The sequence below is a fragment of the Terrapene carolina genome, unplaced genomic scaffold (assembly GCF_002925995.2).
Source record: "Terrapene carolina triunguis isolate 2854851 unplaced genomic scaffold, T_m_triunguis-2.0 Scaffold147, whole genome shotgun sequence".
NCBI classification, from domain to species: domain Eukaryota; kingdom Metazoa; phylum Chordata; order Testudines; family Emydidae; genus Terrapene; species Terrapene triunguis.
This window is the reverse complement of record NW_020664498.1, coordinates 4,581,332-4,600,082: the sequence shown is the minus strand read 5'-3', so window position 1 is coordinate 4,600,082 and position 18,751 is coordinate 4,581,332. Positions and strand designations below refer to the sequence as shown.

Here is an 18,751-nt window from a genome sequence, read left to right as displayed (position 1 = left end):
TGAGCTGGGAGAAATCAGACTGATTAGCTGAAGGACTTGGATAAAAGGACATTGCTGAGACCTTTGTATTCTAAAGGATTATTTACTGTCTGGTTACAGAACATCTTAAGTCATTTTGCAGAAGGAGTCAGTTGCCTGTTTAGCGCACTGTTTTTGTAAGCTAATGAGGGCAAAGCATGAGCCATAGGCAATGATGCTGTGATATTAGCTGTGACAGGGAGCTTGATCATAATTATCTTAACGAGGATAGGGTTAATTACAGTGGAAACTTAAAGTTCTTTCTGTACAGATCAGGCAGAGCTGAATACATTGTGATGTTTTGTCATTTTGATGTGACTTTGGAAATTGCAATGGAAATCTCTTGGCAGCACTTGCTCTCCTCTGGGAGTGGAGTGTGAGCCCTGCAATGAGGTAACTGAGATGGTACCTGTGGGTGAGATAATGGGCAGCTTTCATGTCATTAGAACAGGGAAAAAGCAACCTGCAATACACTTCAGTGATGCTTATTATCTTTCTAAACCAACTAAGGAAAAGAGCTAGCTGCCACTACCCCTTATGTCCTGGTTCTATTGTGGTGGTGAGGCTGTGTCTGTTAATTGACCAAGATGGGAGTTGCTCCCCTGCTATGAACTATGAGGAAGCATCCGAGATTTCATTTTAAGATGTTGCTGTTTCTCAGAAAATTCCTCCAGCTTTCTCTGTCTGTCTAGGTTTTGTTGTTGTTTGTTTACCATTCTTCTCACAGTGATATAACTGCTGCTTTTGCTGTCTCTTTCACCCTTTCACTTTTGGGTATGTTAATAATAAAATATTTTGAATACAATAATGTGTTCCTTCAAGCACTTCATTGAAAGGGTAATATTTTATGTTGTACTTTTATGGCACCTGTCACCTGAGGCCCTCAAAACATTTTCCAAATGTCTATTTGGCCTCACACCTGTATCAGGTAGGCAGGTTTTATTCCCACTCCACAGATGACAAACCACGGCACCCAGAGGTTATGTGACTTGCTGAAGTTCAAGTAGCAAATCGACTCATACTTACAGCTTATGCTTTTCAGTCCCAGGATATAACTACTAGATGACATTCCCCTTATATATTATGATGAGGATACACTTGCACTTTTATATAGATTTGATAACTTATATCACTCATGATAGCAAACAAAATTTCTTCATTGTTTCCTCAACAACTTTCAAATGAATTTCTTTTTTGATTCTTTAGTGGGAGTAGGAGGGGGGGAAGCTGACAATTCTGTGAATAGCAAAATAACATGGATGTAAATTTATGTTAATTGTCTACACCCTCTCTGCACTGTAGCAATCTCTGCCCTGTCCCTAGGCTCTGAATTTAGCTGATTAAATCACCAAGTGCACACCATGCTGATGACATAAAAACAACAATTAATAAGCAACCCCCTGTGTAACACGGCTCCTTTTTAACTGAGCAGTTAATAACATTACATGGCAAAAATTATCAAAACCAGACAGGTGTAAGGGGATTTACACACAATTTTCTCTACTCATCTATGAAGCTAGTACCATTGTACTCAGCCTAAGATTTAGAAAGAAAGGCCGTTTCAATAGGCAACTCCCTCTAGTGTTTCAGGGCCTTTGTCCCACTTCATGGCTTGTCATTTTGTTTTATGCCTCCCCTGCAGCAGTTTTGGATGTATGCTTTCTTCTCCTTGCCAGTTGCCAACCATTTGCTGATTCTCATGATAAGGGCATTATATTTGCATAACATAACTCAGGAACAATGTGTATTTTGATGCTGACACTGACCAGAACCCAAGCAATGTTTATTCACATAGGATCTATTAGTGTCCCATAAGGCTCTGTGGTGCTGACAGGGTAGTGGTCTATTTTGAACTCCTTTTGGCAAGCAGAAGCCTTATATTAAAAAGTGAGGGTTGGATATACTCCACTGTTAACTATTTACATAATAAAGAGTGTTTAAGAGGAATTTTCTAAACTAGGTTTGTCAAATAAACAAATTAAAAATCATAACAGCATAATAAATTAGCTCCTACTTCCTCTAGATTGCTTTTCTTTCACCGGTACTTGTGCAGAAGCATTGGTGCAGACCTGGGTTCTAATCCTGATCCTGGCAGAGGGCTTGTACGGAGAGCTTTGCTGGTATAGCTATACCAGTACACTATACCTAGGCTGACCAGACAGCAAGTATGAAAAATTGAGACTGAGATTGGGGGGTAATAGACCCCTATATAAGAGAGAGCCCCAAATATCGGGATTGTCCCTATAAAATCGGGACATCTGGTCACCCTAACTATACCAAAAAAATGCTCCTAGTGTGCATGCAGCTTCTGCTAGAAAAACTGCTTTTGCCAGGATAGCTTATTCCAGCTGCCTCCCTGCTCCCTCCCCCACAAACCCCCAAACCATAAACAAATAAAATAAACTACGTCTACACTGGGGGCCTTTGCTGACACAGCTATGTGGGCCAGAGATCACACCCCTGACTGGCATAGCTATTCCAGCAAGCGGTTGTAGTGTAGACCTGGCCAATGACTTGCTTTGGGCAAATTCATTTAACCTCTGTGTACCTCAATTGCCCATAAGTACAATGGGGTTAATGATACTTAACTATACTTCCCTCAGATAATGCAGTGTAAGTGTTTGAAGTGCTGTGAGATCCTTAGACTGAAGGTGCTGTTTAAGTACTTGAGTGCTGATTTTTACTTTTGAATATTTATAACTGAGTAGACAGTGCCCTTAAACTTTAGTTTGAAGGTTGCAGGTTTGACTTCCCACATAGGAATTTTCAATTTGCACCCTCTAACTATGCTTCATAATGGCAATGGGGGAGGCAGTGATGGATCTGCAAAAACAACGTCTGGGTTTTTGTTGACTTGGTGGACATTAAATTAATCCATGCAATTAAAAAATCACATTTCATATTAACTGCTGCATTTTCCTCCATTAGTGACATGTTCCATATCTCTCTATAAGAGGCTTACCTTATTTTTTTAAATGGATCTTTGCGAAAAGAAACAAAGAAAGAGGTGGGGAGTGGAACGGAGGAAATCCCCCTGGTATAAATGTCATTAGAAAATGAATAAATAGTGTAGACTGCATCTCCCTTATTCATCACATTTTATAAAACAGCCAGGAGATACAGTGATGATCTTCCCACTGGTCGGCATAGTAGATCAGCTGTCAAGTCATGCAATCTCAGCATCTCTCTAGGTGTCTGGTAGGTGAATGAGCTGTGAATGTGAGGCTGTTCATTTGCACCATATAACCTGCTTTCTCTCTTGATTAATGTGGGTTTTTCTCCCCTACCCTCACCCCACTCAGGAATGTGCAAGCCTATGAAATTAAGAGTTAATTTTGGAATAAGTGCCCTAGCAGAGCAGGGAAGCTAGCTCGTCGATATCTTACTCTACTTTCCTAACTGGGTGATGGTTTCCCACAGATACCTGGCATTTGCATTTTTATGCTGTAAAGTTCTTCTTTTTAAAATTACTTTCTACAGTTTGAACTCTGGGTTGGGGCAGTAGGTTTTAAAATCAAAGCATATGGCTTCTGTGTCTGGAGCAACTCTGCAGATATGAAGCATTTTATGTTGGTCGCAGAGACGCAAGCAGTAGCAAATTAAGCAGTTAATAAAAAAGAAGAAAAATCCCCTCAGCTTTTCCTATAATTGCATGTAGGGTAACTGCTAAGAAATGATACTTGAAGTTGTATTTATTATTGTTATTGGGGTATGATATTTCTTGGCAGAAATGATGGATGACAACTTAAATTTGTGTCCAGGGAATGAAGGTGAACTGTGACAGAGTTATTTATCTTGGGAATGGAGGTTAGGGTCAGGCGAGGCTGGGTGCCTGAAGGCACAAGACATTGACAAATTCATCCTGCAGGCCCCATATCTGAAGCCTTTTGTTTTGGATCCTGGCTACTCACTAAGTGACCCCCATCCTTCATCCTGCCAGCATGTGAAGGATGTGTTGCCGTGCCAGCATTCCCCTTGCCACTAATTCTTGTCATTCACTCTCCTGACAGGGCCAAACCAAAACTGTTCCCTCTCTTGAAAGGGAAGGTTAAAATATTTATTTCAGCTCATAATGGCTTCTCTGATTTAATGGAGTATCATTTTTCCTGTTGTCTTTGTCGTTTGCAGGTCACTAGAAGGACTAAAAACATTCAGTTGCCTGGAAGAGTTGATCTTGGACAACAATCTCCTCGGAAATGACCTTCGGTTACCCAGGTTACCTCACCTCCATACCTTAACGCTCAACAAGAACCAAATATCCTTTCAAAGAAATACCTGCAAAATGTCAAATGAGTTTTATGTGTCAGCCAAATTAAAGTATGTGAAATATAGTTCATGTGCAGACAAAGCAGCCTCTCTCTTGGCACCTGGAATACTTCACAGTAATTTATTATAGGTCATTCATAAATGAAATGCACCATTATATCTTCCTGTTGCTCCATTTTAGAGTGAGATCTAAGTTATGGCTCTGAAGGAATCTTTTTTAATAGATAAAATAGAGAAAGAAAATAATGTCAATGCTGGCAGTGTGCAGCAGCTCCCGTGTTTGCTTGGGGTTTTGTTGCAGGCTGACCTCTAGTGGAATAGAGTGTGCAGTGAAATAGCATAAACTTTTAGTACTTTGGATACCTCTTTTTAAAACAAAAAAAACTCCTCGGATGTAGTGATCTGTTAATGCAGTTGGTCAATATGAACAGTTTGGTAGCTGCTGCGCACGTGCAGTTCCGAGTCAGTCACTGAATTTATGACTTTCCCATTAGCTACCCAAAAAACCCCAAAAGATGAAGGCAATCTAAACCTGGGTCCAATTCAATACGACATTTAAGAATGTGCTTAAGTCCATCAGTAACCAGCAAAGCACTTAAGCATGTGCTAAGTGCCATTAGAAGCAATATTTTAGTGCATGTGTTTACACGTGCACACGCACACACACCTATATTCACCAAAGTTAGGGGTGATCAAACTGTGGCCTGAAGTCAAATGAAGCCTGCTGAGTCTTGAAGCACAGACCATGGAGGCCCCTTCCTTGTAATGGCAGTATAAGGACAAAGCTGCTCAAGCATTTATTACAGTAAATGCAAACAGAAAAGCAATTTATAGTCATCTATTGTAGTGCATAAAAAGTAGCTGCAAATATTAGAGTTGCACACATTTATCTTTGACTTTTTAAATTTAAAATATTGAAAACATATGAGCAAAATTAGGTGTAATCTTGGGGTCTGATTAACTTGCCAGTGCAGCCCTCTGTGTTCCAAAGATCACCTCTGTACTAGTTTAATTTGGTTGGGTTTCTGGTTAATGGCAAGGTTCTGAGGGTTGGATATAGACAACTATTTTGTTTTATTATTTGCCTTTACAGTAAAACCTTGATCAAGCACACTACGACACAGCACAAACAAAAAAATTCTTGCTGATCCTTCCCCCTGGTACAAAATCTGATGAAGCATTCCCCCAGCATGGGGCATATAGTGTGGGTTGCCAGATCAGTGTGTGTGTGTAGTGCTGCATTCCCCTGTTGCCAAGTAGAGGACACTCTCCTGAATCAAGACGAAATGAACAGAATCAGAGAAGGAAATATCTTTAGTGCAATTTAAAGAGGTTCTGTTAGAATTACAATGATGTTCACTATATAGCACCAAATCCTGCTTGCCTTTGTCCAGTGAACAGTCCCTCAAGGTAATTGTGAGTAAGGTGAGCAGGGTTTGGTCCATGCAGCAGTTTTTTAAAATGCAGTTTTAAAATTATGAAGGCTAGTTCTCCGGGTGTATCTCTGAAAACTCAGCTGTTCTGTGGGATAAGGAATTAAATATACCAGTGTACATTCCTGTAGTGTGTAGCCAATAATTTAACAATGGATGTACACAAAATTTGTTAGTACAGTCAAGGCGGGGAGCTGGGGGGGGGGGAGGGTGTTGAACTTGCAGAGAAGGGGAAAAATTGCTCTTCAGAAGTATTTTTGAGTTCTATAGATAGGTGATCTTTGGCAGAGAGGAAGGAGACCTACCATAATCTTCTCTTCAGTTTGGATGGCACATTTGAAGAATGAGGGTTCATGTGAGCCTCCTGCAGCACATCAACTGGTACATCCTTTACTTGGCTATTTGCAAGGGGCCATGGATATTTAATAGCATAATGAAATGTGTATCATAGGGGATCAGTTTATAGTGGACTGTAGTGATGTTAGAAGCCAGAGTGCAGTAGCACTGTGGAAAAGGACATGACAACAGGGGGAGGAACCATCTAGAATAAAACAGGAATTGTTCTATCCTTCCAAAAGGGAAATATTCACAATCCATTTTATTTCTGAGATGACCTATGGTGCATGGAGTAGAAGGGAAGGAAATTAAATGCTTAATGGTGAAAATCTGTGGAAGAAGCAGGTAGACTTGAAGCCTAAAAATTCCTAGTCCTGTTCCCGAGCAGTGATTAGAGCACTTTAGCAGCCATTAAGTCATGGCTCTCTGAACTCTTCAGGATAATGAACTGCTGTATCCATTCTGATTAACTTCACACTACCCTGGAAGAAGGCGGCATTGCATGTCATGAAGAATGGTCACCCTATTTGACAAGAAGGATCACCTGGATTCAGGGTATGCTCTCCAGGCAAAAGGAATTTATATTGAGCCCAGGATTAGAAACATCCCTCTCCTTTTCCAGTCTTTGTCTCATGCTCACAACAAGAGACTCTTGAAATACTACAAGAAAGCTTAGCTCAGACCTATGCCCTTCATATCTGAGAAAAACATCTGGGAATCTACCTACACAGAGATGCATAAATACCACTTTGGAAGATCACTTGCTCCCAAAGTATGCAGTAAGTTTGGTCAGTACTAAGGAATCTATCCCTGGGCCTATCAACCTACTGCCTGTACGCAACCCTCTATCTTCATCAAATTATGTACAACACTAGCAAAGAACCATTTTCAGCTGCACCTTGTCTGTTGCCAAGATTCTGTACCTCTGCCAGTCAGGCTTGAGGTTAGAAGATGGACCGAAATGGCAGCATTTGTGCTGATGGATGACGTCATATTGCACCCCGACAGGGAGGATATCTACTTGCATATTACTAGATATTTCTGTGGTTATCCCACCTCGAATACCTAGCAGGAGCTAGTGGAAAGCAGTCAGTTGGCTGAGGTCCTTTCACACTGCACGTAGGGTATGCCTACACTGCAGCTGGGAGTCTACTTCCCAGGGGGCCTAGGCAGACACGTGATAGCTCTGCTCGAGCTAGTGCACTACAAATAGCAGTGTAGTGAGGGGTAGCAAGGGCAGTGGCTCAGGCTAGCCACCTGAGTACATACTGCAGGGGGTCCTGGTGGGTTTGTACTTCAGCAGCTAGCTTGAGCTGCCACCCCTGCTACACTGCTGGTTTTAGCCCACTAGCTCAAGTGGAGCTAGCACCCGTCTGTCTACCCATGTTCGGAAGCATGCTCCCAGCTTCAGTGTAGACATACCCACCGCCTCTCTTTCAGAGGCTAACATCCCTGTTGGTACCACACCATTCACCTGTGGAATCTCTCCTGAATCTCTTCCGATCATCATCAAATTGAAGCAATCACATTCTCAAATGTAAATAATGTGTAGCTCTACATCTTGCTCATTTCAGTCTCTGGTAGCACTGTTGCCTGGCCAAGATAAGCAGGTGGATGGAAGGTAGATGGGTGAAGCAAAGCTCGAGCAAGACAGACTGGAAGCTATGAGGGAAAAGAGAAATCGGTGCAGCTGCCAAATATACCTTCCTCCAGCTGCTCTTGGCAAGAGCAGAGAATACTATCAGACCAAGATCTGGTCTTCATAATGTCCAGGCTGGATTACTGCAGCTCATTGTATTAGGAATTACTGCACTGACCTTAAAATGTGGGAGCTCCAAATGATTCACAATACAGCAGCCCATCTCCTGAATCACACCAGCTACCAAAAGCATAACACAATGGTGCCCCATTTACTACATTGGCTTGCCATAGAATATGGGTATTCATATGGCGATCTCCAAGGCTGAGGAAGCTCTCCAGCTAGAGAGGACTGCTGCCACACCACCGGGGGAGGAGGATACAGCTCGGTCACAGGGAGGACCCTGGCTGCTGGTTATTTATGGTAGCAGGCAGCAGGCAGTGCTCCCTCCCTGCTCCCAACCCACCCACCATATTGATGAAGAACAATTATGCTGCCCTGGAAACAAGGGATGAGGAATTGCCCCCAAAGATGGAGAAGGAGAAGCTCTGTACTTCAAAGGCTGGGAGAATCGTGGTCACCACTCCCAAGAGGAAATGTAGGGTAGTGGTGGTCAGTGACTCCCTCTCAGGAGGACGGAGGCAGCCATCTGTCATCCTGATTAGCATCTTGAATGGAGTGTTGCCTGCCAGGAGCCTGTATCAAGACATTATAGAAGGAGTGTCAAGGATCATCCAGGCTTCTCACTACTACCCCATGCTACTCATCCATGTGGGCATTAATGATACTGCAAGGTATGACCCTCAGCAGATTAGAAGTGACTACAGGGTTCTGGGAGTAAGGGTGATGGAGCAGGTGGTGGTCTCTTTGAGCCTTCTGGTCAAGGGTAGGAGCCCAGGCAGAGAAAAATGCATCTTGGAGGGGAATGCATGAATTTGCCGATGGTATTGCCAGGAGGCAATACCCAGCTTCCTTGACCACAGGGGAAGGAGGACTGTTCTGGGAAGGAGGACTGCTGGCAGAGATGGCATCCATCTATTGAGGAAGGGGAAGATAGCTTTGGATAAACGCTGGCTAACCTAGCAAGATGGGCTTTAAACTAGGTTCTATGGGGGCAGGAGACAAAAGCCCACAGTTAATTCAAAAACATGGAGACCTGGGAGAAGGGTCAAAATCTGGGGAGACCATGGGCAATTATATCAGGGACAAAAGAGGGAACATAGAGGAGATATCAAATCAGTATCTTAGATGTCTGTATACAAAGATGTGTACACTTGCACTGAGGTTGAGATGGAAATAGGAGGAGGACTTGTTGAAAGTCTCTGGGTAAGGATAAAAGGGGTAAAAAACAAGGGTGATGCCATGATAGGGATCGACTGAATAAGTAATTAAAGATCTAGAAAACATCCTATGAGGGAAGATTGAAAAAAATTGAGTTTGTTTAATCTGGGAAAGAGAAGACTGAGAGGGGACATAACAGTTTTCAAGTACATAAAAGGTTATTACAAAGAGGAGGGAGAAAAATTGTTCTCCTTAATCTCTGAGGATAAAACAAGAAGCAAAGGACTCAAACTGTAGCAAGAATGGTTTAGGTTGGACGTTGGGAAGAACTTCCTAACTGTCAGGGTGGTTAAACACTGGAATAAATTGCCTAGGTAGGTTGTGGAATTTACATCATTGAAGGTTTTTAAGAACAGGTTAGAGAAACACCTGTCAGGAATGGGCTAGTTATTACTTAGTCCTTCCTTGAGTGGACTATATGACCTATTAAGGTCCCTTTCAGTCCTACATTTCTGTAATTCTAAGGGGAAAATCAGGATATCTGAGGTCCTCCTTTAATAGACCAAGCTAACTAAAAGTATGCCTCTTGTTCTCTGATTGCAACGTCCCTCACTGGTTATGTTCTATAGGGAATTAAGCTGTTGGTCTCCAAGTTAAAACTTGAGAGGCCAAGCTTTCTTGGCAGCTGTCTTAAATACCGTGCAACTCCTTTCCAGAGGAGTTGAAAGTGACCACAAACCTGGCCACTTTCAGAACTCTTTAATCCAACTCTTACAGTCGCTTTTACAGTAACAACTACTAAGAAAAAAGAAAGGAGAGGGAAGAGAAGTGAACTCTCTCTGACGCATGCACACATATACACTACTGACCCAGCAACCTTTAAGGAGGAGTGAAGTCTTGTCCACTTTATTGGACTTTTTCTTGCTCCTGTTGAATATGAGAGTGCTTAGATACTATGGTGATGTGCACCAGAAGATATTAGATAGTCAAGTTAGGTGGAAAAGAATATAAGTATCTTTGATTGTTTCACAGCAGACAATACAGTATTGTTAGTATGGTGAAAGGGAGATAAGAAGAAGATATTTTTGGGTGTGCCTAGCTTGTAAAAGGTGACATCAGTCTAACAATGCATGCAACCTCCATTGAAATTGCTTCACCACCACTTCTTGTGAACAATTGTATGGCCAATATTCTGCTGTTGAAATGTGGTGGTTGATTTTTATCAGTAGAAAAAAAATAATCTATTCATGTGCATGTGTGTGTTTATGCAATGGGTGGTACACAATGTGTATGCACATACTTTGTCTATGTCAATATATGCACAATGAGCAGACATTAAAAGGTTTAGAGACATTACTCATTCTAGTGATATTCTCTGAGTTAAAAATGGGGAATACTGCAGGAACCAGGAATATCTGTAGATCTAGAATAAACTTTTTAAGCATGTCTGTGTATATACACACACACTCACACATTAGGCATACTTTAAAAAGTTTATTCTATCTATTTCTTTGGGATTGGGAGGTATACACATGTATAAGTTTGTACATTTACTGTGTACTGACAGTTGTGGTATCTTTAACCAATTTGAATAAAATAAAGGGACAGATAGCTCATTATTTTTTTTGGTGAGGATTTATTTTTTGGTAAGTGTCCTTAGGAACAACATAAACTATTGGTATGATTGATGATACTACTGAATAAGGAGATTGGGGAATACTTCCTGAGGCCCTTTAATTGACATAGTTGAGATATTTTAAAAACAGATTTCAAGTGATGGAGACGGTGGTATTGACATTTGTAGGCTACGCACATGCACATGGTAGGTAGTCAAATATCTAAATAGTCAAAATGTACATAAAAATAAAAAAAAAAAAAATCTCCATCAGTCCAGCACCAACGTGTCTACCCTTCAAAAAAATATTCTCTAATAGTGTCCTTGGATTTAATGGTGGATTTACTTTTCACAGAGAGCAGAGCTAAAATTGTGGTCTTAAAGTGCTATAGAAGGATTTTGCAGCTCTTTGGTTCAGATCACACCATGATGACACCCTCTGGGCTGCAATAATAAACCACAATGGGGAAGCTGAGAATGGATTTTCACTCCCACTTCTGACTCTGCTTACTTTGACTGTTCTCAGCACAGCCTTATAGATATTTTAATGCATTATTTTGGTGGCCTAGTGTTGATCTTTTATAATGAGCGCATGATATGCCAATTAATGAAACAGTGCACTGAGGCATCATGAGCTATGATTCATTTCAGGGAAGCACTCAATCACGAGAAAGCTCCTACGTGACTTCAACATACTTTGCAAAGAATAATCTGTGACAGTAGATGGATGGGTCTCCGAGTTCGGGGGGGAAATCTGTACATGTGATGGGCTCATAGCTATTTTTCATGGGTGTGTGTGCGATGGTTACAGTCCTAGAGAGCAGAAGTTCAATTAATGAACTAAGGCATAATCATTTTAGTAATGACTTGGGCTCAATTGCTAACATAAATGATTCTGGCTTTCAAATTTTACCATCGTTTTCCACACATTTCTTTTGAAGTGCTACCAGTATATGTTGCTTGTTACTGTCCAAAAATCCACTTTTCTGTAAATAAATAGTTTTTCGGGGGGGTTTCTTAGGTTAGGGAATGTGTCTTACTCCATGTTTCTGTAAAACACCATGAAAATTTGTGGTGCTACATACATTACTATTTTAAATAAAATAAAAAAATCCATAGGATACCATCATCCATTCCATTGCAACAGGGTAGATTAAAGACTGCTAATAATGCATGTCTCAATAAAGAATGTGGTGAGACTTCACATAAAACTGGCTATCAACTGAATTGGGGTATGATTCCCTTCATGCTTGCCCAGAAGTTTACATGCAAAACTAAAATCTCTAAATCATAGAAATGTTATGGCTGGAAGAGATCTCGAGAGGTCATCAAGTCCACACCCTGTCCTGAGGCAGGACTAAATAAACCTAGACCATACCTGGCAGCTGTTTGTCTAGCCTGTCACTGCCCTTTTTATAACAGCCCATAACATATTTGAAGACTTATCAGGTTCCCCCTCAGTCATCTTTTCTCAAGACTACACATGCCCAGGGTTTTTTTAACCTTTCCTCATAGGTCAGGTTTTCTAAATCTTTTATCATTTTTGTTGCTTTCCTCTGGACTCTATCCCATTTGTCCACATCTTTCCAAAAGTGGGGTGCCCAGAATTGGACATACCAGGGCTTAATGGAGTGTGACAATTACGTTGTATGTGTTACATACAACACTCCTGTTAATATACCCCAGAATGATATTAGCCTTTTTTGCAGCTGCATCACATTGTTGACTCATATTCAGTTTTGATCCACTATAACCCTAATTCTTTATAGCAGTACTACTATCTAGCTGGCTATTCCCTATTTTGTAGTTGTGCATTTGATTTTTTCCTTCTAAATTAAAGTACTTTGCACTTATCTTTAGTGAATTTCATCTTGTTGATTTCTGACCAATTCTCTAATTTGTCAAGATTGTTTTGAATTTTAATCCAGTCCTCCAAGGTACTTGCAACCCCTCCCAGCTTGGTGTCATCCACAAATTTTGTAAGCATAGTTTCCACTCCATTATCTAAGTCATTAATGAAAATATTGAATAGTACTGGATCCAGGACTAACCTCTGTGGGATCCCACTAGATACGCTTTCCCAGTTTGACAGCGAACTATTGATAACTACTCTTTGAATGTGGTCTTTCAACGAGTTGTGCACCCACTATATAATAATTGAATCTAGACCACATTACCCTAGTTTGCTCATGAAACTGTCATCTGATACTGTGTCAAAAGCCTTACTAAACTCGAGATATCATGTCTACTGCTTCCATCCACTGGGCCAGTAACTCTCTCAAAGAAGGCAATTAGGTTTGTTTGGCATCATTTGTTCTTGTCAAAGCCATGCTGGCTGTTACTTATCACCCTATCATTCTCTTAGTTGACTGCAGCAAAGGAATAGGGTGGATTTTCTTCTGCAGGCTTTGATATGGTATCTGGCTGCAAATGAACTCTAATTTTTCTTTCACAGTGTAACAAGCAAGGCACTGGCTGGGAGTTCAGATTCAAGGGTTTGGCCCAGAGTTTGAAAAGTGGTTTGGAATCCTTCTGGATGAAAGATAATTCATTATTATTTATATTATAGTAGGACCTTGAGCCCCCAACTGAGATTTCTAGGTTCTTATGAATTGTTACATAATTTGTTCCAGTATCTTTCCAAATATAGAAGTTACACTGACATTTATAATTCCCCAGCTCCTCCCTTTTTAAAGATAGGTACTATGTTTGCCCTTCCCCAGTCCTCTGGGATCTCACCTATCCTCCATGAGTTCTTGATAATAAATGCTAATGGTTTCAAGATTGCTACAGGTAGTTGCTTAAGTACACTGGGACGAATTTCATCAGGCCACGATGACTAGAATACATCTAACATATCTAAATATTCTTTAAGCTGTTCTTTCCCTGTTCTGGGCTGTGTTTCTTCGCCCTTGTTAATGTTAATTGTATTGAGTATCTGGTGACGATAACCTTTTTTAGTGAACACAGAAGCAAAATTTGCATGAAACACCTCAGCTTTCTTGATGTCATCGGTTATTAGCTCTCCTTCTCTGCTGAGTAGGGACCTACATTTTTCTTCATCTAAAAGTAAAGATCAGTGTCTGGCGCTCACATTTAATCTAGATACTTGGGGCCATATTTTTAGATTCGTAAAGGTGCAGATGGACATCTTGTGGGATTTACCAGAGTGCCTAAATGAAGTTGGCATGTCACTATTGTTGACTTTCAATAGAAGTTAGGTGACTAACCTGTTGAGGCACTTTTGTAAATCCTGCTATAGGTGCCTATCTGCACTGTTAGGCACCTAAATACTTTTGGAAATATGGTCCCTACATCTTCATGGCTGACCCTGTATTTATAGTGAACACTTTTGTCCCAACCTGATTCAGCATTCTTTAAGTAGCTATAAGGATTGAAAAATGAAATAACTTCTGCTTCACAAGCCTTCTAATGAAGTGATGACAGAAAATTCTGCCCACTCACTCTGTAAAGGAAGATCTTTTCTACCTGTGCAATGCTAAGAATTTTCTGTAATCAAAGGTCAGATCTTTAACAGCAAACTTCTTGGGATTGCCATTAAGGAAAAAGAATGGAAATAATTAACTTTTGTGGTGATAAAGCACCTCTTTCAGGGAGCATCTTTGTAGCTTGAGATGTCCTACAGATGATTAACAGGATTGCACCTGGATCAGGGTTATTTCCAGATTCAACAATCATGTGATCTTCCCTTGGCAATGTCTGATGACTCTATAATTTCAATGCTAGCGTAAAGTACTTCACCTCAGCAAAATTTGCTTTCTTTCTGTCAGTTATGTACTGACTGGGAGAGCCATGAATGATCTCCACCAAAAGGATAATCTGTGAATCAGGGGTCCAGAGTCGTCAGAGTAAGTTACCACTATGTCCTGGTTAGGCTTGGGTAGCAGAAAAAGATAGATTTTATAATAATAATATTACAATAATGCACTTTGTCTAAGGGCCTGATCCACTACTCCCTGAAATCAGTTGGAATCTTTCCACTTTTTTTTTAATGGTTGCTGAATCTACCTTGATAGTTTTAACATAATCCTCCATACAAAGTGATACCTTCATCGTCTTACTTAATTTTCTCTCTGTAGCTACTTTCCCCATTCTTATGCAGAGTATTTGAGGATACATAAGAGTTTATGGAAAAGAGCATAAATAGAAATATAGAGTTGGTGGCTATCAACATACAAAAATTCTTAATTGATAATGATCAGCATGAGCTTTTATACACATGAGAGTAAAATGGAAATTAAGTTTACAACAGAAGAAGAGTTTTTAGCAATGAAGCCATTCTTGACATTCCGGGGCCTATTGCTGCTGCCCCTAAGACATTGAGGTGAAGAAATAAAATAAATTCCATCAGCTAAAAATAATAAAGATCATACAAAACCATAAATCAAGTATAAATAATAGCAAGAAAAGTGAACTGAGGATTATTTTGAAAAAGAGTTGGTTTATAGTAGCAGGAGTGGATGAGAACACTGAATTGCTCTTGAATAGTTTTAGAATAATCACTATTATCTAAGCCAGTCAATTTTTAAAGTAAAAATAATATATATGTACATGCAGCTTCTTTCCTGAGAATCAGCATTTCCTTGTATATAATTGAAAGAGATAAGATTATATATAATCTTTTAAGGACTTTTATATTTTTCCTTAACAAAATGAATATTTTTTCTTCGTTCAATCAACAGCCCGGCACCTGTTCAATCTGATGTGTGTGCTGTGCTGCTTAAATCTAACTTGCATTTCCCATGTTGCAGTGGATATTTAAATCTCATTTTTATATTAATTTAAGGTATCCAAAGTGATGATATTTATGTAGTGAGGAATACACTTAATTTGAAAAGCCTGATCAACACCCAACTATACAACCATTTGGATGATGTTTACAGAGTATATTTCCACTTGGTATATGATGTATACCTCATGTTGTAACAGTGGGGTTTTTAAGTTGCTTTCAGTGAAGCATTTATTCATGTATACTAATTGAATAATTATCAATGCATTGCTGTGACACTCAAAGCATTTATATTCTTATAGTGAAAGTGGTTTGTTGTGGTTTGACTCCTTTTTGTTTTAATTCATTTTCCAGTGGACTGAATGTATTAGTGATGAATGTGCTATGAAAGTAACTGTTTGTTTCCATGTTGGAAAACTTTAATGGCTCCAGAAATGGCTAACCATTTACCACACAGTATCCATCATTTTGTCAAAGTTTTCATGTTTTGTAGCGAGCCACATGGAAAAGAGAGAAGGAGAAAAGAATGACACAACAGCCAAGTTCTTTCAATCTGTGCCGAAAAACTGACTTAAATTTAGCCCCATTTGCCTTTGTAACAATTAATGTGACATCTTCCTGAGGGTCATAGTAAATTTGATTGCCAGTTGTTGAAATGCATTTTTAAATCAGTGGTGGTGCAACTATAAATGCTTTTTACATTAATGTCACTGAATCCTTAACCCACAATTTTTGACACATAACAGATTTAGAAAGCTTGCTGGATCACTTGGCTGATGTGGTTCCCTCCTTGGAATACCTCAGTTTACTAGGAAACATGGCTTGCCCAAATGAACTGGTCAGCAAGGACAAGGATGAGGATGACTACCAGAGGTACAGGTAAGTATCTTAGCTCCCAAATATGATAAGATGCATCCATTTCTTAATGCTGGATGGAGTCAGATGGCTAAAACCAGAGCATGTTCCCAAAATAACAAACCTTCCTATATTCGTTAGACAAAGATGGCTCCCTTTGGGCCAGATTCTGCAGTGTGTAGTGCCTTAGTATTTGAATAACCCCATTGATTTCAGTGGAATTACTGACGGGGGGCCCTGGTTCAGGAAAGCACATAAGCATGTGCTTTTTAAGTCCCACCGAAGTCAATGGTAGTTAGGCACATGCTTAAAGTGAAACATGTTCTTAAGTGCTTTCTTGAATAGAGATGAACTTAACTGTGAGCTTACGTGCTCTCTTTAGTCCAGCCCAGAGCCAGGCACTACTCACTGTGTGAGTAAGGGTGGCTGAATCTGGTGATTAAAATCATTAGCTTATCGTAGATCTACATTCTTTTTTCCTGAAAAGGAATTTTGAGGACTTGCTTCTTTCAATATATTTCAAAATAAATCAATTACGAATACAGAGAAGGCTCCTCTTTAGATATCACACTTCTCTGCTCAGAGCAGTCAGTATGTAGAGTCAAACCATGAGTCTTAAAATAAGCAAAATATCCATGTGACATTTGAATGTGTTTTCATTAGCAGAAGTTTGGCAATTAACAAGAACCACTTGAAAGTGGAAGCCTGGTAAAGTGTCTCCTCTTGAGTGTAGCCCTACAGAAATGTAGCTGGGAATTAGTTATATGCAAATAGGTTTATTTTTTGAAGAACAAAATGTAATATAAAGATTAATTGTCATTGGTGATCACGGTGATTGACTATAGATCTAAGACTCTGTGGAATGCTTGCTGAGTGACATCATTCTTCATAGCTGCTGCCCTCTGGCAGTGAGACGTTATTATAATAAAATTCTATTTGATGTTGTCTGAGCTTCTTTGCCCCAGTCAAATATGATACTGGATTTCAGACCAAGGGTACTGCCATTTTCCGCATTAGCTAACTGAAAATGGCCTTCTTTGAGTTAAACAAGAGGCAAAAAGCATGGTCAAGTGAGAAACTAAGCTTTTTCTTCAGTATGTTATCTAAGATATTGAAAACGCTGTTTGTATCTTTACACGATCAAAAGTCTTATGTAGGAGGTATAGTTCAACACACGCAGTAGAAAGGATAGGAGACCTGAAGGAGGTTAGTTTGGAAGGTGCATGGATTGGAAGCAGTGGCTTATTGCTTATACTGTAGTTGGTTGAAATTTTGCTTCTGGAGTTGGCAGTAGCACAGCTCTCTTGAGTATGAACATTCTATATTCAGTATTCCCAACTTTTGAGAAAAGTTTTTAGTGCATCTTTAGCCTAAAGATGTTAACTTCTAACAATCCTACTTTTGAATTCAGCATAGCTATGGCATCTTGGTTTCCACTAAGTAACGTGGCCTAGATTTTATAAAATATTTTCCCATCACTTTCACCCTGAAGTGGAAGGTATGCCTAATACCCAGCTTACAAAAAGCCTGATAGTGCTGTCTCTATGTAAATTTATGTGACATTTTCACTAGAGAATTGCTTAAAAATGAATGATATTTCTACAGTTTACTGTTTTTCACTTTAAGTACACTTTCTGACAATATGTCTGCTATTAATCATTTAAGCAAAAGTAGTACCTTAAAGGAGCCATTCAGAGGCAAGAACCCATGGTTCATTTAGTGCTGTCTGAAAAAAAATCTTATTGATTGACAATCTCTGTGGTTATGTGATGTAATATTTATAATATGTCACACAGCCATACATCAAAACAAGCATGTCTGTTGTTTCATTTCAGTGCAAAATGTTGATTTCTATGAGGTCAAGGTAGTTTTAGGTCACACTGTGGCAAACCACTATGTCAGAAATGTGAAGTGACTGGATTTATCTATCTGTTGAAAACTGCAACACTGATGCTTTTCCCCCCCCTCCTTTCAGATTTTTTTTTGGCATTTTTGCATCTGTAAAAACAGTTTTAATTAACCGGTTTTAAAGTGAATAGCCTACTCAGTAGTTAAATAACATATAGCTCTGCAGCTGAAATGCAAACTTCCTGGTACTTTCCCATAAGCATTCATTATATCTTAGAAACTAGGCTTGTCTGCATGGTGCTGTAATTTAACTACTGGGGTATGAGTTGTAGAGTGCTTGGAAGTGTCACACTTTAACTACCCTGTGTAAACCCTGCAGCTGAGAACTAAAAAGTACTTAGTTTGTGTTAATGTAGTCCTGTTTGAAATGGGACTACATAAATGTGAACTAGTGACCTTTCAGTGCACACCAGCAGGGTCTACACAGGGCAGTTAGAGCACAACATATTAGATCATTCTATAGTTCACATCTCCATAGTCTGTACAGCAATTAGACATCTATGGCTGGCCCTTGTCAGCTGACTCGGGCTAAGCGGCTGTTTAATTGCAGTGTGGATATTTGGACTCAGGCTGCAGCCCAAGCTCTGGGACCTTCCTACTTCTCAGAGGCCTAGATCCCAGGCTCCAGCCTTACACTGAATGTCTACACT

The 18,751-nt window shown here is 39.9% G+C and overlaps 1 protein-coding gene across 1 annotated transcript in view; it reads left to right on the top strand.

The window, feature by feature from the left end:
- LRMDA (leucine rich melanocyte differentiation associated) overlaps positions 1 to 18,751 on the top strand; it is a 931,481-nt gene that overhangs the window by 511,144 nt on the left and 401,586 nt on the right. The window contains exons 3-4 of the mRNA XM_026653719.2: positions 4,147 to 4,273; positions 16,078 to 16,217. Coding sequence (XP_026509504.1) covers positions 4,147 to 4,273; positions 16,078 to 16,217 — 267 coding nt within the window. The remainder of the gene's footprint in view (positions 1 to 4,146; positions 4,274 to 16,077; positions 16,218 to 18,751) is intronic.